At 37.5% G+C, this 24,974-nt stretch overlaps 1 protein-coding gene across 2 annotated transcripts; it reads right to left on the reverse strand.

Annotated features, from left to right (window-relative positions):
- Positions 1–22,792, reverse strand: LOC121371529 (endoplasmic reticulum membrane-associated RNA degradation protein-like). 2 transcript variants are annotated; one of them, XM_041497490.1, is made up of 18 exons: positions 22,525–22,792; positions 21,887–22,035; positions 20,909–21,010; positions 18,963–19,052; positions 18,331–18,428; positions 17,775–17,911; positions 16,866–16,977; positions 16,522–16,624; positions 16,075–16,104; positions 15,609–15,677; positions 14,608–14,769; positions 13,960–14,040; positions 13,318–13,391; positions 12,923–13,060; positions 6,319–6,403; positions 5,533–5,714; positions 2,047–2,100; positions 1–1,425 (listed from the first exon to the last, which is right to left on the reverse strand). In XM_041497490.1, exons 1-18 carry the CDS (start codon positions 22,697–22,699, stop codon positions 1,278–1,280), a joined length of 1,989 nt encoding a protein of 662 aa, XP_041353424.1. In that variant the 5' UTR covers positions 22,700–22,792; the 3' UTR covers positions 1–1,277. The 2 variants fall into 2 exon arrangements, with proteins under 2 accessions (XP_041353424.1, XP_041353423.1); XM_041497489.1 differs by having other exon boundaries at positions 2,047–2,160.
- Between the last annotated feature and the right edge of the window lie 2,182 nt (positions 22,793–24,974).

Consider the following 24,974-nt stretch of genomic DNA (forward strand, 5'->3'; position numbering starts at 1 on the left):
AAGGCTTTTATTTAACTTTATTTTGGCTAGACAAATTGAATTTGGTTACTAGAATAAGACAAATTAAATTTTGTTACCAGAATAACCCAAATTTATATCTTTAATAAAAATTTCAGAATTTATTAATTAACAATGCATTTTTATATTTGACATTTGCAGACCAGAGTTAAGTCACTTTGGAACTTTAATGATATTCAATGATACAATCACATTTGCTAATTTAGATACACAATGTACAAGTGAAAATGAATTGCACTGAACATCATTCTTAATTCTCTATAGTTTTTTTTTAACCTTTTGAAAACATTTATTAACATTACACAACTAAATATTTATCATATCAACTGATAATAAATTAAAATATTATGCACATCGTTTACAGGCTTTGATCTCAGTTAAACGAGAAGAATGTTTTCCTCAAGAAAAAATGACGACAAGGATGGTGAAGTCATTGATTTTGAGCCAGTCTCTAACAATGTTCCATTGACACACTGATTTCATGAATTTTTTATTCAAGGTTGCAGAACTGGGAAGTAAAGAATTTCTACGTCCTCCATTGCTTGAATGTCTTCCTGGATATCAAATAATCAGTTTGTTTTCTTTGTTTATGGAGCGACAAATTAAAGAGGCAGATAGATAATAGCCGTGTGAAAGAAAAATTGCAACGATTTTGGTGTTAACAGATAGAAGAAATCCATAGCTGTAGACTCTTTCAAGGTCGTATTGTTTTAACAGACAGTCGTCTGTGTCAACACTGATGATGACGGAAGTAATGATTTAGAGGCATCCATTGACGTATAATGTAACTCATGACGTACGATTACATTTTCATTTTAATGTTGTGCTAAAAAGAAACTATTTCTCTTATTAAATAAACCTGCAGGTCAGGAATATCAAATGCATTTATCAGTCTGACAAAGGAATTATTATTCCATAGAAATTTAATATTATTAAGTAACAGAAGCATTTTTTTTGTATTATATTTTTGTTTTATTAAAGCATTCTTCATGATGTAATATGCTGTAGTATGTTACAAAAGTGATCTAGCGAGGATCAAGGCTTATAGGGTATTTATTTTGAACAAATTACAGAAATATTCACAATGAAAACCTATAAAACAAGTAATTATTATTACTTTTCCAATTTTTTGTGAGAAGAAAGAATTTTGTATGCATTTTTTTATGTTTACTGTAGCCACCACAGATTATCCATTTTATTAGGTTTGTGTTCTTCATATTATTTATTAATCTGTACATCTGTGTCAAGTGAATGAAAACCTAAGGTACAAGTTGACATTCCATGCAGTATGTTTTCAATTTGGGCAAAAACTGCATGAAAAGATCCAAACATTCCTTCCATTTGTTTCGTTCTGGAGAAGTGTTTGTCCTCTCATTCTCACAAAACTTTAAATACATCTTCAGAAACCTGAAACAAAATACACCAAACTGATTAATAAATACACATTTTGTATACAAGTAGAATTAATGTTATTCCTAAATGTATGTAGAAGATGATTTATTATGAATGTTATCACTATTATTAAAGAAGAAGACAAAATGTTTTATTTAACGACACACTCAACACATGTAATTATAGTTATAGAGCATCAAACATATGGTTTAGCACCACAGAGATAATAAAAGTGGAAATCTGCCACAATTATAGAATATTAATTAACTTAGACTGTAATTTTAACATTATTACAAAAAACTATTACTACCAATTTCATTAGAAACAACTCAATTGTTATTTGTTTTTGTATACTAATAACATAATGTATTAATATAAATTATTTTAATAAATATTTCAATATATTATCATTATGGGTTTTTCTCAAGAATATGACTGCTAAAATAAGCATATATTATAACATCCATGCTTATTTTAGCAGTCATATTCTTGAGACAAAAACCCATAATAATATATTGAAATATGGATTAAATTATTCTCTTTAAAAAACCCACAAAAACAACCAACATTTGAACTCAGATATTTTAACAGTCAAATTAAATTATAAAAGAAAAATTGTTTAATATTCATATTTACCTTTGAACTTTTTTAAGTGTATCCTGATTTGCAGCGGTCATATTATCCAGGCAACTGATATGAAAGGTAACCAGCAAGATATTTAACTGGTGCATCAGATACAGGGAGGGAATACTGAAAAAATATGTATTGTGTTTAATCTGTCATATGTCTGAAGACGACCTTATAGAAAGTTATCTGAATTAAGCAGCCAAAACACCTAATATCAACACTGTTATGACAGTGATTCATGAGTGCGTGTCCTCACAACTATACTTATTCTAATGAGCTCAGTCCAGCACTATTTTTGATTTAGTAAACTAGTCTTGGAGTGGCAGTCCTCTTTGTAGTAGTGCAATAGACATGAAGTCTCCAGTAAAGGATATTGGAAGTGGCTCTACTCCTATAGATAACACACTAGATAAAGATTCATGGAATCAACCACTATTTTTCCAAAATAACCATTCGATTATATTTTGCTGAGATATGGCCCTGATCACATATTACAGTTTTGTCGTTCAGATTAGGTACAATATTAGATGTCTGTTAATTAATAAGGGATATTGTAAAGTATATTCAAAGTACTAGTATTCAGCAGCAGATTCTCCATGTGGCTGAGCTTGATACATGGTTTTTGTTTCAAGAGTATCATACGTGAATTTGTTGATGTGTAACGGTCACAAAGATATAAAACTGTGTAATGTAGCGAAACAATTTATAATAAAGTTGTGACTGTTATATATCAATAAATTCATTTTAAAAAAGAATAATTCTTGTATAAAAATTAATAAACACCACTTACACAAACTATTCTAAAAGAAAATTAAATATTACAAAAATAACAAAATAAATATTAAATAACAACAGCAATAATAGAGTAGTAATAATAATAAAAATAATCCTAATATCTTTATTTACAGAAGGTAGCTAAATCTAGACTATTTTGTTCAATTTGTTCTAGACTATGCATACTAAAAATATTATAACATATAAACATATTATTCCCTTAAAGTACTATTTGTGACATAAAATTTAATAAAATAAGTCTTTGTTTAAACATTTTAAACGTTTGATCAACCAACTGTTGACATCATAAGGAGAAAACTGGACATACAAATAGGAGTGGAGCATCTACAACCAGAGTATAAAAACAGATCAAAACAAAAAACTATGAAAAATAAAAAGTATAATTGCATAAGACTCATTAAGTGATTGTTATTCATGAACTGTGACAGGTAAGGTGACACAAAGTATAACATATGTGATATTCAATAACACGTGCCTATCGATCACAAAATATTTGCATTAAACATATACATCAACACATGTATACATGTTTATTAGTAAAGTGTCTGCTACAGTGTTGATCAACTACAGTGAATCAATATACAACATGAGTGGATACAGGGCCCATGGAGTATATTTGAAAGAGGGGGATGGCGGCATGGCCACTGCCAGTGTCATGGCTCAGTAGATGGAAATTTGCGGGCCCAAAGAACTTAAATCTGTTAAGGGGTAAATTTTGAATTTTATGTGTTAAAAAGTAGAATATCATAATATGTTCAAATATGACATTTCCAGGTTTTTGAGCACAATAACAAGGGTGTCATAGCTCCCATCTTCCCACCTGTTTCACAGCCCTTGGTTAAAACAGTAAACAAAATGTTGACTTTAAGACAACACCACTGGTGGGCTGAGCCGACCCACACTTTAGGCCAATCAATACAAATGCACTGTGGTCAGTGAGAAGCACTGCACAGACAAACTTTAATGTTTGACATATACACTGAGTTTTTTCACTTCTCAATAATAAAATAAAGAGTGCAGTGTAAATAACTATCCTGGCTGATAATGTATTGTCTTAACCGATAATTGTATAATCGTACTGTGTACTGTTTGCCATACATTTATCTAAACTAATACTATTATCATGATGGTCAATATACAACAGAAACATTTATAATTAGTCCCACTATTAATAAAACATTTGTCATTTTACCATACAATATAAAAAAACATTAATATAGTGTAATAAGCTACAGATATTAATAATTAAAAAGGAAAAATTATAACAGTTAGTTTTATTAAATAATCTGTTTTCTGATGATCAAATTAAAAATATTTAAAAGCAACAATATTATCAAATTTGTGACTACTAGTTTCTGAAAAATAATTAAAAACAGCCTAATCACAAAACATTGCTGTCCTCATGTTTTTACTCAATTTGGTAAAAAAAAAAAAAGGTATTCAAAATTTATCTCTTCTTTAGTGGGGATCATAGTTTGGTGTCTAAAAATCTTTAAAATTTCAAAATTCATGTAATAACCTGATTAATTGGCACATATACAGAACACAAAAAACAACAAAAAACATTAATATAATTTTTCAGCTATAACATTAAATTATGTTTCTTAAGAAGGAATTACAGACTGAGACACCTTTTACCATTGGACAGAATTGTAATCAAGTAAACCTATTCTAATTATAAACTAACCCTGATTTGTCAACTGATTTTTTTTTTTCAATATACTTGCATTTGCTGACTTGACAGGTAGTGTAAATAAAGTACAAACAATAATAATTTTAAAAGGACGACACTTTGAGTGGACTCATATCCCATTAAGGTTCATGCATGTCCACCCTGGGCATGATGTTTGACCTTGCCAGACCTGCATGCCAACCAGACCAGACTGCTAATTTAATTGGACCAGATGTTAAAAAAGTCCTAGTGTGCTGTGGGTGGGAGCCTGCCATTTTCACTCTGACCAAACATTGTGTTGATGCAGCAAACTTCAAGACCAACACAGACAAAACGCTCAAACACCAAACACAAACACACCTTGCACCGAAGACAAAGCCTCCTTAATTAAACAATTAAAACAGATTAGCACAGTTCAAGGTTAAATACATCATTGTAAAGTGGTAAAAAAGGAAAATGGAGGACAGAAGTTCTCTGTAGTTAGAAATTCCTGCTTCTATTACTTGTCTGCTATTTTCTTAGTAGCAGGAAAAAATACTTCTCATTTTCCTAGTCTAAGAATTTTTCAAATATCTTATTCTTTTATCCTCAGTTGGTCAGGTTTTCTTTTTCTCTTTTAATTTTTCTGTCAACTACAAATGTTAAAAATGAGAAAACATCTTCTATGAATCACAAGTTGAATATTACTGTTAACCACCTGTTGCTTTATAATAAACATAATACCTAGGTTTATTGTTATTTACAACTGACTGAAATAAAAGAAAATCTGTTTTAGAAGGCTTACAAATATCTTGAATTTTATACATTATCTCGGGGCCATTCAAAATAAAATATTTGTGTAGGTGATGGGTGAGATATTAATACTTTATTATATTTATTTAATATATTTAAAAAGAGTAAGTTCGGAAAAAAACTTTGATTTTGCCAGGACTTTTAAGAAAACCTTTTATCAAACCTTCCTCTCAGCACATAGTTTGTACACTTGTATTAATAATTGTCAAAAGCCCCTTTAATAGAACATGTTTTACCTATCAATCAATTTCTGTAAGTTGTCTCGCTGTCGTGATCGCAGCTGTTTGTTCTGAAGTTGTTTTTGACGAGAAATCAGAGTACGACTCGTCTGAGCCACGACCTCGTGACATTCGGCTGTGATGCGTTGTAGTAGACTAACAATCACAGTCTCTCGGATCACCTCGTCAGATGGAGACACCTGCAAAACATGAGTGAAGAAATGCAGAAAACTCACAAACAATTTGACTGGTATCATCATCTTCTATTATATCACATTCATCTAACGTTAGGTACAAATGTCAGTCTAGTGATAAATGAAGATCACTCACCCTCTTGAATCTGTCTCAGGGCTGTATCTAATGGAGCAAAATTTAAAAATTCCCACTTTTAGTGTAAAAATATAATGTTTTGGATTAGCTGAAATTACCCAATACTGCTGTGCTATGATTCTATCTTTCCTGCCCAATGAGCCGTATCTAATAGAACAAATATGAAGAAGAAAAAAAAAGTGCTGATAGCAGATTTTTTTTAGCACTTGCCCCAGAAGCTAAAATAATGAATGAGAATGCAAGAAGAGAAACCTGCTGTAAATAAGGAGCAAGCGATATTTTGTATGCACCTATCCAAATACAGGATAGTATCACAGCCTTTAAAATAGCAGTCACTGAGAAATGATTTGAATGGAAACATAATGTTCCACCAAGTAGACTTTAACATAGGGAATTACTAAATAATACTTTAATGAAAATATTATGTAATTGTTAAATTAAAAAAACAAAAACATAGAGAATAATTATTCTTACCTGTTGTCCCCTGTACAAAGTTGATGTTTTCTGTTCCAGTATTTTGAAAATAAAACTGATGTCAGCCGTAAATGGAGACAACATTCTGAAATGGAAATGAAAATAACAATAAATCAAGTATGCTAAATTATTGTACAATTTTGTATTGTATTCGGTATATGATGTGATAAACAAGGAAAACTTTATATGCACTTTTCCATTAAAGTCTTTCAAATATAGTCAGAATTCACCCTTTAAAAAACTTATGCAATGAACACAAACTAACACATGCATGTTCAGTGGATTCATACCAGTCTGAGAAGCAAGCATATTTTAAATAGTAGAGTCTTCTGGAATTAATTTGAGATTACCAGATTAAACAGATATCAGTTTAGACTGGAGAAAACTTGGAGTGTTTTCTCTTTTATAGATACATTACCTGTCCTCAAACAAGTGCACCTCCCCCCCACGCAAGTGGTCTGGTCCGAACATCCCAACAGCCAATGGGATGGCCTAAATTCTTCTACTGCATACTGCTCTCTAGTTCCGGTCACATGACTGTAACTTCCTTCTTTTTCCCTGAGCGCATCGCACGGAGAACAGGAAGCGGGGAGGCCCGGGCAGGATGAATCTTGAGGACAGGTAATGTATCTATAAAAGAGAAAACACTCCAAGTTTTCTCCATTTCTATAGACATTACCTGTCCTCAAACAAGTGCAGCATTCAACAGATGGTGGTGGGTGCCGAAATCTGTAGATGCTTGTGATAACTTCCCAACCGGAAAGAGGCTGACTAGTGGAAGAATAAGGCCAACCTGGGTAAGCTCTCCTCCTAGGGATGCCCGTCACAGACCAATGCAGGTGATGTTAGTAACAACAACCAGAATGGTGGCATCCGTCAGCAGTGGCAGGTACGGCTCCTAGAACACATGGACCAGGAGGCGGAAGCCACATCTCATGCTGGTTCTGACAGGGTGGGAAGACATAGCCACCAGGGATGCAGGTGTTAGGTAACCCTCACGTATTGAAGTGTTATAGTTTTTCAATAACAAGCGACAACCTAATGAGGTGCATCCGTCAGAACATTGAACAAAACAAGACCCCCGAGTGTTTTCTGTCTAGTACACCAAAGATCTGTTAGTTCAATAATGACAACCAATAACCACATGCAGTGCAGGGTAAAGGTTATCGAGACAAAAGTTCCAGCACCAGTACGTGAACTGTGCAAAAGAACAAAAGTCTAAGCAATCCTCATCTGTCGATTCGATGGACATCTCGGTATGCAGCCCAGAATCAGACAGACATCAACGGCGACGAGGACGGCTTGTATTCAACAGAGTCTGTGCAGCAACAACCGGACCCAGATGATGGAACCCCTCAACGTCTTCTGTGGAGACATCCCTCAGATAATAGTTGGCGAAGATGGAGTCCGTAGCCCAGAACCAACCAGTGATAATGTGCTGAATGGGTGTGTTGCAGTGCAGGGACATCGTGGCAGCCAAGGCACGGAGTTCATGCGGATTAGAAGCAGACGGAGCAGGTAAACCCTCCTTCTGATAGGCGGTCAGAATAGAAGACCGGATCCAGGTGGCCACCGTGTTCTTGGTAAGATCCCTCAACCGACTCTGGTTACAGGAAAGGAAAAGTCTTTTGCGATGTTGTCGAAAAGATCTGGTCCTCTCGATGTACTGGTGCAGGGCTCTAACAAGGCACAACGCCAAGTCCTCAACGTCCGCTGGACCAACGATAGAGGAGAGGGCCTGCACAGCATACGAACGAGGCACTTGGTCTGGTAACTGATTCTTTGCAACAAAGTTCATGAGTAACCCCAAGTTGACTGCACGCCGATCTCGGTGAAAACGTACCAAGTCTACATCAAGAGCATGGAGTTCTGAGACACGGGTAGCCATGGCGAAACCGAGTAAAAACACCGTCTTCCGCGTCAAGTCTTGCAGGGAAGAGGATTCGATCGGCTTATAAGGTGCGGTCGATAACGCTCGTAACACCAGATTCAGGTCCCATCTTGGTGGCCGAAACCGGTGTACTTGATCTTCAAGGCGAAACCCTTTGATCATCTTATGGATCTCAGGAATACCCGATAACTTCGTTCCAGTAGTGACATCACGAACAGTAGCGATGACCGAAACGTACCCAGCGATGGTAGACCCCTTCAATCGTAAAGTGGTCCGCAGATACAGCAAAAAATCAGCAAGACGAGGTATTTGAATCGTCTGAGGGTTGAGTTTTTTGCCGGACATACCATCGGTGAAGACAAAGCCATCTGACGTTGTAAGCCGCAGTAGTAGATGATCTGTGTGCTTTCAAAATGGCCGCCGTAGACTGTGAAGAAAAACCTTTCTTCCTCAAACTCTTGGAGATACAGTCCACGCGTGCAGTTAGAACAACTGTGGATGTGGATGGTATAGTCTTGACGTGGGATGCAGCAACAGATGATCCCAGTCTGGCAGCGATAAAGGATGTGGATCGGCAAGACGTATTAGATCTGGATACCACATCCTGGATGGCCACATCGGAGCAATGAGTAACAGGCGACAATGGTACAGCTGAAACCTCTGAAGCACCCTTGGAAGGAGGATTGGTGGAGGAAAAGCGTATGCGTCCATCTGTTCCCAGCTGATGGCCAATGCGTCGAGATCCAGAGCTTCGGGATCCGGCACCGGAGACACGTAAACCCTCAGCTGATGGTTGAATCGTGTGGCGAAAGGATCGATGTTTGGTGTGCAAAGTCTGTCGCACACCTATCGAAACGCTTCGGGATGGAGCATCCATTCCGTCGGATGTGGAGACAATGGCCGAGACAGTGTGTCCACTAGTACATTGGAAACCCCTGGAATATGGCGAGCCCGAAGTTGCAACGGAATCTCGTCAACCAGCTTGTAGAGACGATAAGTCAACTGCAACAGACTGCTGGAGTGGGTTCCGCCCCGACGGTTGATATAAGCCACTGCGGTGGTACTGTTTGTGGCTACCATGAGAGAGGCGCCTGACGGCATCTCTCGCCAATGAAGGATGACGTAACTGCCAACATCTCCAACAGGCTGATGTGTAGATCGGCTTCATCTGGAAACCACAGCCACCAACAGGGACTGGACTGCAAGGTGACTGGTAACCGGATCAGCAAATCTGCGTTATTGTACTGAATGCATGGATTCAGAAACAAACTGGATACCGCGACCTCTAAGCGTCAAATTTTGTGCCAACGTCAAAATTACTCTTGCAATGATACTTCATGAAACAGTAATAGAGTGATTCAGGAATCAAGACATCGGAAACAGCGACCCCGTGATACAGGCAAGAGCCAAGACAGCGTAGCAACTCGCTACGCTACATGCCCGATATACCTGGAAGTGAAGCAACGCAAAACAGCAACCGGCTAAAATCCACGGTCGTCACACCACCCGGTGCGAAACAGCAGCAGAGACCATCTAGACAGCATCGGTCACGAACTCTGGCGGTAACAACAGTGAACGTCAGTGAGTTGATAAGCCGCAATGATCCCCATACCACGCGATGGCAACTGGATAACTTCCGGAACCAGCGGAAGTAGCGACTGTCTTGCATCGCCACCGGATATAGAGAACGATCTGCCGAATGTCGCTGAACCTTCCTCGAACATCGGTGCACAGGATCTCAACACAAGTGACCGGACCAGTAGACTGTCTTCGTCACCAACCCGGAACGCTTGTAACGTCTAACCCCTTCACGGCAAAGAGCCGTATGTAGACCACAGGTCTGCCAAGATTACCGGCTTGTATGGATCGCTTCAGGCAAGTCGGTTGACGATAGTGTGCAATCGTAGTGCACATCGATGTCACGGAAGATATAAGGTAGACCAACATCAAAGTCGACGGCTGGAACAAGGCATATCCTCTGGCATCCTGCACATGAGGAGTTATGGTCGCCATGTACATGTACGCTGAACTGAAGCCATCGACAGGACGTGCCAATCTGTAAGTTCTAGGAAGACGTCTGGTCCCGCCGGAAACAGCGTCATCCAAAGCCGGCGCCACACCGTTGAAGGATAGATTGAAGACGGGAGACAATCAGTCACAGCCATGTGGGTCACTGCGTCCGGATCTTCTATAACGGAAGGTGCCGACACATCATCTGGAAAATCAGTCAGTAACCTGGCACAGGTACTTCGATCCAATGTACTGGCTGCAATCGGAAACACGGACCGTGGACGGTCCCGTCAGGAGCCGGTGTAAACCCTGAATGCCGAATCAGCTGCCGACTGGTGTGGACTCTTCTTTCGTCTGGTCCCGCTGGAAACAGCGTCATCCAAAGCCGGCGCCACACCACTGAAGGATAGGTTGAAGACGGGAGACAATCAGTCACAGCCATGTGGGTCACTGCGTCCGGATCTTTTATAACGGAAGGTGCCGACGCATCATCTGGAAAATCAGTCAGTAACCTGGCACAGGCACTTCGATCCAATGTACTGGCTGCAATCGGGAACACGGATCGTGGACGGTCCCGTCAGGAGCCGGTGTAACCCTGGACGCTGCACCACTCCGATCGATCACGGGACGACGGTACCGAACGGTGAGCCGATGATGCAGCAATCTTCCAGTTCGTTACAGGGCTCCGTCTGCTTGCTGGAACAATGATCCGCACGGGCCGGTTACTGGTAGCCGTGTAAACCGACAGGGGGCCTGTGGCAGCCAACGATCGAATGCCGACATCTGCCGGTGGAACCTCCGTGGCGATCATCGAAACCGGACCCTTCTTGGCTGAAACAGGTGGATGGGCCAGCGGCGGTAGCATATCAGATATGACAGCCAGACAATCCCTCAGTGACAGGTGGTCCGCCGCATCCAGATCTTCCAGCACCGCAAGAACCGATACATCATCAGAAAGTCACGTAGCACCCGTGAACAAGCCAGTCGCTCTGGTCATGGCCCGATGGAGATACTGGAGAACCGGACCGTGGGCGGTCCCGTGTGGATACCAAGGAACGGATGACCACATCGTCGTTGGATGTGGCAAGGACGGCAACGTGTCGTAGATGGCCGCCAAGCAATCCCTCATAGTCATATGGTCCGTAGAGTCGGGCTCTTCAATGACAGATGCCGCAGGCGCTTCATCACCAAGTCTCAAAGAACTAGAGCATAGGTCAATCGATGTACCGTAATGGAAGCCGCCGGTTAACCGGACCGTGGATGGTCCCGTCTAGCCCTCGGAGGCCTTGGAAGCCACATCAACTGAAGGTTGGCGCTGACGATCTGTGGAACCCGTAGGGAGCCATACAGGTCATGTGGAACGGCTACGGTCCCGGCTCCGATGCGCCGAAGAGGACTTCCCCGCCGAAGATCGGTGAGCCTTGGAATCCGTGGAGCGTCTATCTGAATGAGCCGGCTTCTTAGAGGGCTGCGTAGAGACCGCAGGCCTGTCATCCGAAGTCTTAGGTATCGGTGGAGCTGAAGAAGCCGCACCCCCTGAAGAGGGGACTGGAACCGGACCTGACCCCGAACCCGCCGGTTTGGGTAAGGTCGCTATTGACGCCATTGTTTCTTCCAGCATGGTCGGTAGAATTGAACGTAACACTTCCGCCACGGAGTCAGCAATCGAAGGCGAAGATTCCACCTTCTTGGTCCTCGAAGATTCCATCTTCTTGGTCCTCGCTGACACTACCTTCAGGTAAGCCGCGAACTCGACATCAGACAAGCCCGCACAAAGGTCGCATCTAGAAGTGAGGCCACACGAACACGACAACCTGGACATAAGTCGTGTGGGTCGCCGCCGGCACTAACTTCTTGCAGCGTAACACGCTCGAACTAGTCGCCTGAACATTATCAGATATGATAATAGTAATTTTTCAATCTGTGAAAAGAAAGAAAAACCAACCATAACACAAATACAAAATAAAGATAAATAAATAAAGACGCCATTTTGCAAATGGCGTCCGACACGACAACCGGCGATATAACAACATTTCATGTAATTAACACTTGGCAAGTCAAGCAAAATACGCAAAAGACATACGAAAGCTAACGAAAGCTAACGAAAATTAAGGTGAAAAACATTTCACCCAAACACAAAGCCAGTCAACACAGACGCCATTTTGCAAATGGCGTCCGACACGACAACCGGCAATATAAACAACATTTCATGTATTTAAACGCTTGGAAAGTCAAGCGAAATACGCGAAAAGAACATACGAAAGCTAATGAAAACGAAGGTGAAAAACATTTCACCCAAACACGAATACAAAACCAAAGGTCTTATAAAAAAGTTGACTCCAAACAGAGCCAAGCAAAAGGACGTCCAGACCCTTTAGCGAAGAGAAAAAGAAGGAAGTTACAGTCATGTGACCGGAACTAGAGAGCAGTATGCAGTAGAAGAATTTAGGCCATCCCATTGGCTGTTGGGATGTTCGGACCAGACCACTTGCATGGGGGGGAGGTGCACTTGTTTGAGGACAGGTAATGTCTATAGAAAAAAGTGCACCCTACAGGTGATAATTATTTATCACAGTATTATGACATGAATATTTGTAGGTTTATTGGAAATGTGCAAATTTTGTCATGTCTAAAAATGCTGTGGGTTTTTTATACAAATGTTGTTTTTTATAATTATTTATTAAAACCTTTAAAACTACTCACGTTTTAGTTAAATCAGTAAAAGAACAACCAAAATCAAACTGTTTGACTAGTTCTTTCACAACATCTAAGGCACTCATTTTTATATGAATATAAATTTCATTATCTTCAAAACAACTATCACAGCCAGCTTTAGTAATCCTGCAAAACAAAAAAATTATAACACAAAAATAAAAAAACTTGAAATTTGCAATTTAAAAATAAACAAAGATTATCATATGCTAACACCTCAACACAACATGCTTTCTGTAACAAATAAACTTTATATAGTTAATGAAACACATATAATATACACAACATATACATTAAAATATGTTTGTTAATAAAATATATAATTTATCATACCAATATCAGAGAATTGCTGATATACTGTCCAAATGCATATTTAAAAATCTTACCATTTATCCATGAGTTGTGGGGTACTTGTAATCCATGGACTAGAAGCAGCTGAAAATTCCAACAATCTGGTTACCTTAAAATACAAATTTAAAAAAGAAAACAAAATCCATCAAAACTAGTTATAATATATTTTAAACAGAACTGTACTTTCTCTATAGTGGTTGTACAGAGGCAAAAAGCTAGACATTTGAAATCCTGGTTTTGTGAAATATCCTAAAAGTGAACAAACAAAAAATCAGAAAACCCCCAAAGCTATGATAAAGGATTCAAGAGCTAACGGCAATTAGAGAAATTTAACCAAATGTTAACCAAGTTTAATTTGACCGCAATCCCTGGGGTAACACTCATGAGGCTAGGGGTGTGCACAAAATATCACAACAAATACAAAAATCATCCATTAAAGTATTCAAGAGCAAAATGAAATTAAAGGAACTTTAACCAAACAGCTTAACCACTACCACCATCCATAAAAACCCCAAATATTTCAAACATATAACCAACATGTAGCAAAATAATTTCCTTAAATACAGAGTCAAGAAACAAGTAAAATGTGATCAAATATGCACTTTAACTCAAACTTTCATCAGTTTTTAACCCAGTGTTGACTGATATACAATGTAAAACGTCCTAAAAAAACTAACCTGTTGTTTTAGTACAGCAATTGGATGAAACAACGAATGATATGATGAGATCTTTGACACAGCAGTATTTGTAACAGGGTTCTGAAACATAAAATCATTAGATTTGTATGCATGCATTCCTTAATATTAAATTTGTGGTTTTAGATATCTGATATGTATTACAAGAAATGAGGTCACAAAATTAAAATAATTATTCAGTAAAGGGCATTACAATTACACAATATTAATATTATTATTTTCAAGTCCAATTAAAATAATGAAACATTTTGTATTTCAGTTCTAAATTCAACAAGGTGATGACTGGTTTTAAAGACAGTTAATTCAGACACTTGACGTACATCATGCTTAGTTCTGGTAAAAACAAAAACAAAAAGTCACCCACACAGAGCAACAAGAGTTGCTTCCCTTGATTAATATACAATAATGCTTGTACAGAAATTTCAAAACTTTATATTTTATAGTATGACATCAATATACTCAATTTTATCAATGACAACAAAATCAAAATGTCTTAGTTTATTTAAATATTGTTTACATGTTTTGTTTTTATTTTTCATTTAGACTGTAAAGCACATAATTAAAAATCATCACTAGAAGAAGCTTGTAGGCCTATCAACCATCACAAAAGAGCAAAGACAATGTAGTCACCTGGTTACTATCTTTGATGAACTTGTGACAAAGAAACAGAGACAGATATACAACCGGGTGGACCAGTGAGGCAGGAACACTGTATAAATTGACCTCACCATGACTCAGTCGATCTCTCACCCGAGGTCCATCAGGATAAACCAAGAGATCAAATAACAAATCCTGTAAATTACAAACTATTTAGACTGTTGGCCACCATATAGTAATCAGCTGTGTTGAAAGATCCGTTTAAAGTTCTAAGAACGATCAACTGGAAATTTTGAAAAATTCATTAACCCAACTTATTTATGGATGGATACCACCATTCACTTTTGCATGCATTGCAATATAATTTTTATGTCAAAAGATATTCCACAAAAATAGGACAATACTGAAAGGGCCACATGGCTGCTGCTTTTAAGAAGTATAGTTGCTTGGTAACTGACATGCAAAAAAACAAAATAGGTAAACTACAAAAATTGGGATTTATTCTACCTTAAAGCAGGTAGCACCTGATTTTGCTGTGGTACAAGTGGCAGGATACCACATGCACTGTTGTTATCATAACAAGTACTTGCAAACCAATGGGTTATTTAAATATTACACAGGTCAACCTATTTGTAATCATTAAAGAAAGATTTGAAAAGAAATTTAATATTTTATATAATGTTTGAAATGAAAACCTATTTCCTAAACAGGACTATATTAAGCTGATACACAGAGTAATGACACAGGGAACAGTTGTATGGTGTCTTTTCTTCTTTTTCAGCCTTAATTGTTTTCATTAATTTTTTCTATTTTTATTGACAAATAACTAGAACAAAATATATTCCTATCAACAGCTAAAATAAATCATCAATTCAATAATTGAGGATGCGTAAACATATATTTACAATATTTATTAATGGCTTAACTAATGGCAGCATAATTTATTTGGTTTATCAACAAGTTCTTTAAATATAGAAGTATAGATGCTTACTTTACTTTATTTCTGTATAATGTTTGCATTATAATATTCTTACCATGCATGGTTCACCAACTAATAAAGCCATTTTGTTTTCTTCCCCTGATGGTAAAAATTTATCTAAAATCTGAAAATAGAAATATTTTAATTATTGACATAAATTCATAAAGAAATGAATGTACATAAATGATATAAAAAGAAAACTTCAAGTTAAAACCCAGGCAGTTGAAACAATTTAACAAAAACAAAAGGCCACATTGCCATTCCACTAAAACACCGTATCAGTACCAAAAAGTATTTACCCAAACAGTATTAACACAACTTGTGTGTTAGGCCTCTTTTCTGGAATCAAGCATTTAATAGTTTTATTATTTAGCTATACTATGAATAGTAACTAGGAATACCATGACAAAACTAATATTTTATTATTATCATTGCAATATTTTAGGAATGCAAAAATAAATGAAAACTAAAGTTTTCATATTTCACAGATTTCTTAATTATGAATAAATTAGATTACTCACCTCATCAAACGTAGTATACAGTGTGGATGACTAAAAAAATCAAAACAAGCCATTTGAAAAGTCATATGAAACAAATATTATTTAAAATATATTTATCGATCCGCAAATTATTAATGAACCACTACCACGTTAAACCACTATTGATGAAACTAAAGTCTACAATTGTTTTATGCCTTTTCATATTTTAATACTCGCATTTTCAAAAAACATTCAAATTGGCCTTTTATATTGTTGAATGAAGATACTCTGTATGCATAGACATATGAGAAAGGGATCTGTGGGGTGGTGACATTGTTACTTAACTAAAACAAAACAGGTGTTTTCTGGGCAAAAAACAAATTTTATCTTTAACCATCAGTGCAAATTTCTTCCCATACTGCAGTAAAGTTCTACATCATATGTGCTTATCATGTGACACAACACAACAGGAGTCCATGTATGCCTCACCTCAGCAGTGAGAACTCGTTCAGGACATCCATTAACTGCAGCAAACACTCTCCGCAAGGCATGTTCTAACTGAGGCATCAAGAGCACCAGACAGAAGCCAAAACTAAACAATAAAACAAAGCAGCTCTTATTTAAACACTATAACCGTATTTCAAAACAAGTGTACAAATAGTACATGATGTACATAGTATTAAAAGTGCCATGAAACAAAATAACTATTTATGCCAGTAAAGTACTGTTTTAAAAAACATAATGTATTTTAGATCTGTATCACAAACATAATTAAAAAGAATTCAATAAATATTTACTTAGTTTAACGAACTATAATGAAAAAACCCGAATACCTTCCAATTTCATAAAGTTGCAAGGCTTTTTTCCAAATTGGAATAAAGTCATCTTGTACAAAATCAGACTTGAAGAAAACCTCATCAATTTCTCTCTGAGATGAGATAAAAGCTAAAAATATAAACAACAAATTGCAAATAAAACTATATATATATATATACTCCATATTGTAAACATTTAAACATTTGCTTATGGTTGATCATATTTTGATGAATTCTTCAAAGATATAATGGGAGGGAACCTCAACAGGGAAGTGGTGTAATGCTTCCATGGTGTGAAAATTAATATAACCAGCTACATGTTTACTATGTAGTCTACATGTTTACTATGTGGTCTACATGTTTTACTATGTGGTCTACATGTTTACTATGTAGTCTACATGTTTACTATGTAGTCTACATGTTTACTATGTGGTCTACATATTTACTATGTGGTTCAGGATACTAAAAGATGCACATTACATTCAAAGATTAAAAAGTATAATTAGTACACTACATGAATGTTTGCTATGAAATAAAGCCTGCGGATAAGTTTAGGGTGAGGTTTCATGGGTGAAAACACCCCTGCTCAAGCAATTGTTTTTAATTAAATTGCCAGGGGAGCCTGTTTCAACCATCCTATAAACTTCGCTCATCAGGTTAGACCCCTCTTGCATAAATTTCTGCCCATGTGCTTGAACCTTTTTTTAATATTTAACACTGCATTAGACTTATCTTCACAAATATGGAGCTGTTTTTACCCTTTAGTAATCACATATTTTGACTTTTGGAATTTGTGACAGCATATTGGTGATTTTATTGTTTCATATTAACAACAAGAGATCCAATAATTGTTAAAAATTAGTTGAACCAGAAAAAAGAAAATTTCACAAAATATTGCTAATATTCTTAGTATGCAGCATTATTTACAAGGAAACTGTTCCTGTAGTTGGACAGTCTGATGAAAACTGACAGCAGGTCTGTGGGTTATATTCCGGGCTTCAATTGCTCCTTGTTGTAGAACTTCTCCCAGGCTGGGCACAAGCAGGAGGAGGAAACATGCAAACCTACAAAAATATTTTAAATATTGGGTCAACAATCAGTGCCTGACACTCACATAAACTGATCCTGGATCCAGCTTTTCAAACGTTGGTTAACTTAACCAGAAGTTAACAGAAATTTTCAAAACCAAGCATTGAATCAATACAAATAATAATTGAAAATATATATGTTAAAACTTGATTTAGCATAACCAAAGATATACATGCAATATCAAATTAAAGTTTATTTTGTATTTGTGCAAAATAATTACAAGAAAAATATTAGACTAACCCGGGGTTAATTTAACTATGTTTCGTACAACTGGGCCCTGATGTTTAATTTGTTCACAAATGTCATAGGTAGATTAATCACAGTTATTAATTATTATTCATGAATAAACATGAAATAAATACTTTTCTAGCTACATGAAAATGTTAGTTCAAACCTTGGTGGTATTTCTCCTGGTGTAGGAAAACCATGCCACACCAAATTGCGTAGATTCAGTGATATAGGAAGACCAATCAGAACCCTCAGTGTTTGAATCCAAAATGAAAAAAAAATCAGATATTTTAGTATTGCATATAATTATATTTTTATAATTTCTCAAAACTAAATATATATTTATTTTATAGAGTGAGAAAAAGATATGAATAAGTTATAGACAACAAATGGATCAATTTTAGTTTTTACAAACAATAAAATAAAATGTTTATCAAGTGACCAAAGGGAGGTAATTAATTAACAGCAACTCATAACATTTACTTAACCGGCCTCAGTGGTGACATGGTTAAGCCATTAGACTTAAGGCTGGTAGGTACAGAGTTTGCAGCCCGGTACCGGCTCCCACCCAGAGCGACTTTTAATGACTCAATGGGTAGGTGTAAGACCACTATACCCTCTTCTCTCTCACTAACAACTAACCCACTGTCCTAGACAGACAGCCCAGATAGCTGAGGTGGGTGCCCAGGACAGCATGTTTGAACCTTAATTGGATATAAGCATGAAAATAAATTGAAATGAAATGAAATACTTAACACTGGGTCTAATAAAAAAAAGTGATGTAATAGTTTTACTTACAACAACTGGGCCGAAAATATCTAGAAGTTGTTGAGTTACAAGTAAGTCTTTGAGCATAGATGGACACTGCCGACCTCGGAGAAGAAATACCTGAAACGGAGACATTATAGAGATGTTATCTGATGGCTAAATACTCCTGGACATAGTGCAGTGCTTATGGCTTGATAATTGATGAATAGCAATAAACTGCTCTCATGAAATTCTGGAAGAGAGCAATTGCTCCCAGTGTTAAACTTAAAAAACAAATCTGTGAGGTGGTGTTAGATTTACCTAATATCTAAAATGTATATTGGCAAGTGAGACCATAAGGTCTGCCAAGTTTAGTAAGATTTATCTACTGTTAGTGCTTATGTAATACCAGTGCTACCGGGAAAAAAAAGACAGAAGTATTTGTTTTCAGACACCCCAGCACATATTATGCTATGGTTACAAGATGTTCAAGATATGGTCCAGAAAATAAGAGAAGAAACCTGCTTCCATCTCAGTTTACTCTTATCAATCAACACTAAAGGATCCTCTATATGCACTTCACCACAGGTAGGACAGTACAAATCACAATGTCACAGAAAAGATTAGTTTTATGTATTTTATAATGTTAGAGGACGTTTATACAATAAATGCCCAATAGTTTGTCATATCTGGTAGAGCATGAGCATACTGGGTAAATTGTGAAAACTTTTTATGAGCAGTATATTGAGTTTCTTCAGTGGGAAAGTAAGCTGCAGGTAAAAAGCATGCTGGCTGTGGGAAAGGTAAATGTCACCTGTTCATCAGTGCATTTGCCAAGAAGGTTTCCAGCAGGCAAGTTGACTGGGAAACAGCTCTTAGGACGTATGTGGCTTAGTCTTTTGAACAGATAGTTTGACTATATTTTCCCCCCCAAGGCTCAAATACAGGGCAATTTAGTTAATTGTAATTTGTTTGTGGTGATTATTAATATGGTTGTTTATTTGTTTGTATTTAGATATACATGTAAGTGGTGTTGTATATTAGTGCATAATATCAGGTGCTATAACTTAGGTAGTTTTACTCTGTTATAGGATAATTGGGTGTGTGTATAGTCATGGGCATCATTTGGTGGGGGACAGGGGGGACAGAATATCTGATGTCCCCCCCCCCCCCCCCACTTTACTCTAAATAATGTTCTCAGACAGCCACAATGACCTTAATTTTTCAAAATTTTCTGGGTGGTCATGCCGCCAGACCCCCCATGAGTCGCTTCACGCCTAGGGCGCTCGCGATTAGTCAGACAAAATATTGTTAGAACCCAAATGTCCCCCCCACTTTTTCCTTGCAAATAACGCCCATGTGTATAGTGTATGTTTGCGGTTGTGTAACTGACCACATTAGAGGGTTAAGCGTAATTTGTGTTGTGCGCCAGGAGTAAATATGGTACAATACAAGAGGTTATGGTTAATTTGTTTTATTGTGTTACAATAGTTTTTTTTATAAGTGTCAGACGGGCTGATAACGAGGTGGTAGTTTATGGCCATAATTATATTAAGTGAGCCTATTTGTAGCCATTTTTATTTCAGCCTTTGGGTTTGAGCGCGAGCCACAACCATGAGAAGTATGTGAGCTACAATAGCTATGTGAGCTATGTAAGCTATAACTGGGTGTGAGGGATGACACAGATGTAACCAGCGGAACTGTAGGATAACCATCTGCAAGAGATGTCTACAGACTAGCATGGTGGCCAACTGTTGTTAGGATGTCTGCAAGAGATGTCAACAGCCAACCAACCAAGATGTGCTAGTGTCTGGTTGTCATCAAGATATTGATAGTATTCGCAATGTAAAGCTAGTATTGAGGCTAGGTAATCTTAGAAATGAGGCGCTGAGGACAGCATTAGTCATAAAAGGTTGATGACAATGCATACACGTTAAACATGAAATAAGATATTTGAGCAGGTATTGTAAGTTTTGTAAGCAAAGAAATGATTGTACATCTCCCAAAGCTCTTTCCAGTCCACTTGTCACCAGAAGTAATCCCAGCACATCTTCACTTGGTGACTCACTCACAAGCAGTTTAAAGCAGTCTTCAAACAACTACAAATGAAACAAAGAAATTGATGATTAAACTTATGACTACCTATGTAGTCTGTACATGTATTTTTTTTATCATGAATCAGTAATAACTGATGTTTAATAATAACTGATGGTTGTTTAAAATTAAGAATATAATTCACTTTACAAAGAATAAACAATCAAATCTAAACTTAAAAGTGGAAAATATTTATACATGTATCAGTATGCGATTCTGGTTTCAAAAAATTAAAGTGCCATAAGGAGTCCCTGTTTATAGTAAAAACAATCAAATCTAAATTTAAAAGTGGAAAATATTTATACATGTATCAGTGTGCGATTCTGGTTTCAAAAAATTAAAGTGCCATAAGGAGTCCCTGTTTATATATCTTGAGAGCCCACTATCAACCCAGTGAGCCCTACCACACGTCTCCAGTAGAACAGAAGATAATTAAATGTTTTGCATAAAAGATTGCTGTGTCATTTTGAAAAATCAATGTAATTACAAATAATTTTTGCTAGTCATGCTAGAAAGTCCTACATGATTTTTGCGAACCTCAGGCTCCCAGACTCTCCTTAAAATCGCACACAGTGTACATATTAGGAATCCTTTTAGATGATCATGCATTAAGGAGTTTAGTTCATAGAACAAACAAAAATTAAGCAATGTTCAGTGTATTCTAGTAATATTGTATATACTTAACCTCTTTATTTTATTAAATAGCACAGTGTTTATCGGTAGGTGACAGGCAGTGATTTTGTCAGGTCCCTGCAGCCACCACAGCCTACTTATTAATCTTACAATTATACACCTCATTGCATGTTGTCAGTAGATATGGAAGTCAACGTTTCTCAAACAGCCTCCAACTTTCCAAGATAATGAACACCTTGAATAATTACCTTTATATTCCCTGTCCAGGTAAGAAAATGAGAATAATGATTTATAAAATCATCAAGGCTGTATGAATACAGATGAGTTTGACAGAGTGTGCAAATTGATGAAAGAGCCTGAGTTGCATTCAGAAAATACTCTGCTGTCTGATCTGGTGCTGAAAGAAACACATATAAAATATTTGTGAATAAAATTAATATTATCATGTCAAAATTGTATTACCGTCACAATTTAAAATTACAAATGTTTAACATATATACACCTCATTTAAAATCTTGTAAACACATTCAAATTTTAAGTTATTTGTACTTGTTATTTGTAAAATATGTACCATCCACCCACAAGCACAAGGGAAAGATTGATGGATGGGGAGGGAGGGAGAGAGAGGGAGACAGGGAGAGGTGGAAGAGAGAGAGAGAGAGGGGGGGGAAGAGAGGGGGAAGAGAGAGAGGGGGGAGAGAGGGAGAGGGGAGGGGGAGAGGGGAGGGGGGAGAGGGGAGGGGAGAGAGGGGAGGGGAGGGAGAGGGGAGGGAGTGGGGAGGGAGTGGGGAGAGGGGGGGAGAGAGGGGGAACAGACTAAGGGGTAACACCTGCTGGGAGGACGAGAATGGAATATAATAATAATAGTTTGAAACACAAGTCATACATTGAGGAAGCATGTGTTGAAGATATCTGAAATTAATAGTTCCCGCCGTTGTAAGAACATCACCAGCTACTTGCACTACTTGCGTTTCAGACTTGTCATTTGGTAAACAAATAAGTTTTTTCACTGATGGAGATAAGGCTGATCTTGGTGCAGGTATTGACAAATGATTCGCCATATATAATCAATCGAATGACATTACATTATTTTCATGATTATACAATATAATGCAACATTATTTTCGACACATTACACGTGCTCTTTGTAAACACGGAAATATGCCTTGACGATAAAATAGAGTTATCGACCCTTGGAACAATTCGGTCATATTCGCCAATAATCGAGATATTCCGGACGTCACAAATCATTAAAGTTGCATTATCGGTTTTGCAAATATAATTTAAATTTATTATATTTTTAAAAGAGACAAAAATGTTTCTGATAGTGCTATAATTATTACAAAATAATGTTTTATTAATTAAAAAAATGTTTTTATAAAATATTTTTATATATTAAGCTTTAACTGATTAATGTTTTCGTTTCAAAATGTTGATTATTTTTATGCTTTTTTTAGCTGTTAATTATAACAGTTTTTGGGGTTTGTTTTGAAGGCTGGGGGGGGGGGGGATTGTGATTGTTTTGGTTTTGGGTTATTGTTGTTATTGGGGGTTGGGGGGGGGGGGGTCATCCCCTAAAAACATATTTTGTATGAAGAGATTAGAAATTAACTAAGAATCCACTTAACTTGATTTTTTAGGTCCAATTTTAAAGCTCAAGATTGTATCCAACTACATGATAACCTATGATAGGTTTCAATTATTTAATGGAGAACACAACTGTGTCATTTCTGCAGCTGATAAACTATTGTATATCTCAAGATACCATTTTTAAAATAAATATTATAAATGGAAATATTTAAATTCAGAGCACTTTTCATATTTATTATGCCCCCAGCTGTTATGCCCCGAGACATCTAAAATATACATCAACATTTGTTAGGATGGGTGGGTAAAGGAGATTATAAACGATGTTTAAATACAGAATATATAGATTTTGGTACGCCTTTAAACAAGCTACATACAATGATACAGATACATTCATAAGGACATGTATTTGAAAGGAGGAAGAAACGTTTTTATTTTCTATTTTTACAGTTATATGGTGTCAGACATATGGTTTAAAGTCCAAACAGATTAGAAAAGAAACCCATTGCTGCCACGCCATGGGCTACTCTTTTTCAATTAGCAGCATTCCACAGACAAAATAATACATATATATACTACTCAAAAGAATTTAAGGGTCAGGCGATATTTTCGACATTATTTTCTGAATGTCAATTATATTAGCTAGACCATAATGTCACGCATGGTATTGTTCCATTTTGACGAAAGTGGGTCTAAGCAACCCATAAATGAATTAAAATCCACTGTCACTGACACTGTCGACTAGTTCTAATGGCGAAAACATGCTTACATTTGCACGTAAATTAGGGCGAAAGCGAAAGGTCTGCTAAGTGCCCATAACTTGCTTTTTCACAAAGCGCTTCATTTACACGCTTTGCACGTGTATTCCATGTTCCCAATGCTGAATTTCCGTATAATTGGAGCTTGCTTTCATGTACGGTGCACACTCCAAATTCGACAATGGTACGACTTCAGCTGACTATCGAAGATCGAGGAAGGGCTATTGCTTGGCTTCAGGATGGCAATACGCAAAGAAATGTTGCTCTGAGACTTGGTGGCAGTCAGAGTGTCGTTGGCCGACTGTGGCAACGGTACCAAGCAACGAATTCTGTTCGAAATCGTCCACGTTCGGGAAGACCCCGAAGTACTACAAATAGAGAGGACCGCTACATCACCAATATGGCTCTACGTCAACGCACAACCACTGCACGCCGATTACGTGACAATCTGCGGACTGCGACTGGAACTCGAGTGTCTGATCAAACCATACGCAATCGTCTGAGAGCCAATGATCTACGCTGCCGTCGCCAGGCTGTTCGACCACCACTCCTACCACGTCACAGAACGGCCAGACGTCACTGGTGCACGCTTCATCTGCGGTGGCAACGTGTTCAGTGGGGTCGAGTGATGTTCACTGATGAGTCCAGGTTTAGTCTCCAGTTCAACGACGGTCGGGTTCGTGTCTACAGACGTCCTGGGGAGCGCTTCGCTGACGTTAACGTTAGACAACGTCACCGGTTCGGTGGTGGCAGCGTCATGGTGTGGGGCGGCATCTCTATCCACCACAGGACCCCCTCTATGTGGTGGATGGCAATCTGAATGGAATCCGCTATCTGAATGAGATTATCCGGCCGTTGGTTCTCCCAGGCCTTCAACAGATTGGCGGCGGGGCAGTTCTGCAGGATGACAATGCCAGACCCCACCGCGCCAGGGTGATAACGGACTTTCTCAGACAACAAGGTATCGCCAGGATGGATTGGCCAGCATATT

The sequence above is a fragment of the Gigantopelta aegis genome, chromosome 4 (genome assembly GCF_016097555.1).
Source record: "Gigantopelta aegis isolate Gae_Host chromosome 4, Gae_host_genome, whole genome shotgun sequence".
Lineage (NCBI taxonomy): Eukaryota > Metazoa > Mollusca > Gastropoda > Neomphalida > Peltospiridae > Gigantopelta > Gigantopelta aegis.

What these genes read in the sequence shown, in the direction of transcription:
- LOC121371529 (XM_041497489.1), bottom strand. Translation starts at nt 22,699, where the DNA reads ATGGCGAATCATTTGTCAATACCTGCACCAAGATCAGCCTTATCTCCA. An exon ending in AACGAGTTCTCACTGCTGAG is followed by an intron (nt 16,105 to 16,521) that starts GTGAGGCATACA and finishes TGATTTTTTTAG; the next exon opens with TCATCCACACTGTATACTAC. An exon ending in CTTTGTACAGGGGACAACAG is followed by an intron (nt 5,715 to 6,318) that starts GTAAGAATAATT and finishes CATGTTTTGCAG; the next exon opens with GTGTCTCCATCTGACGAGGT.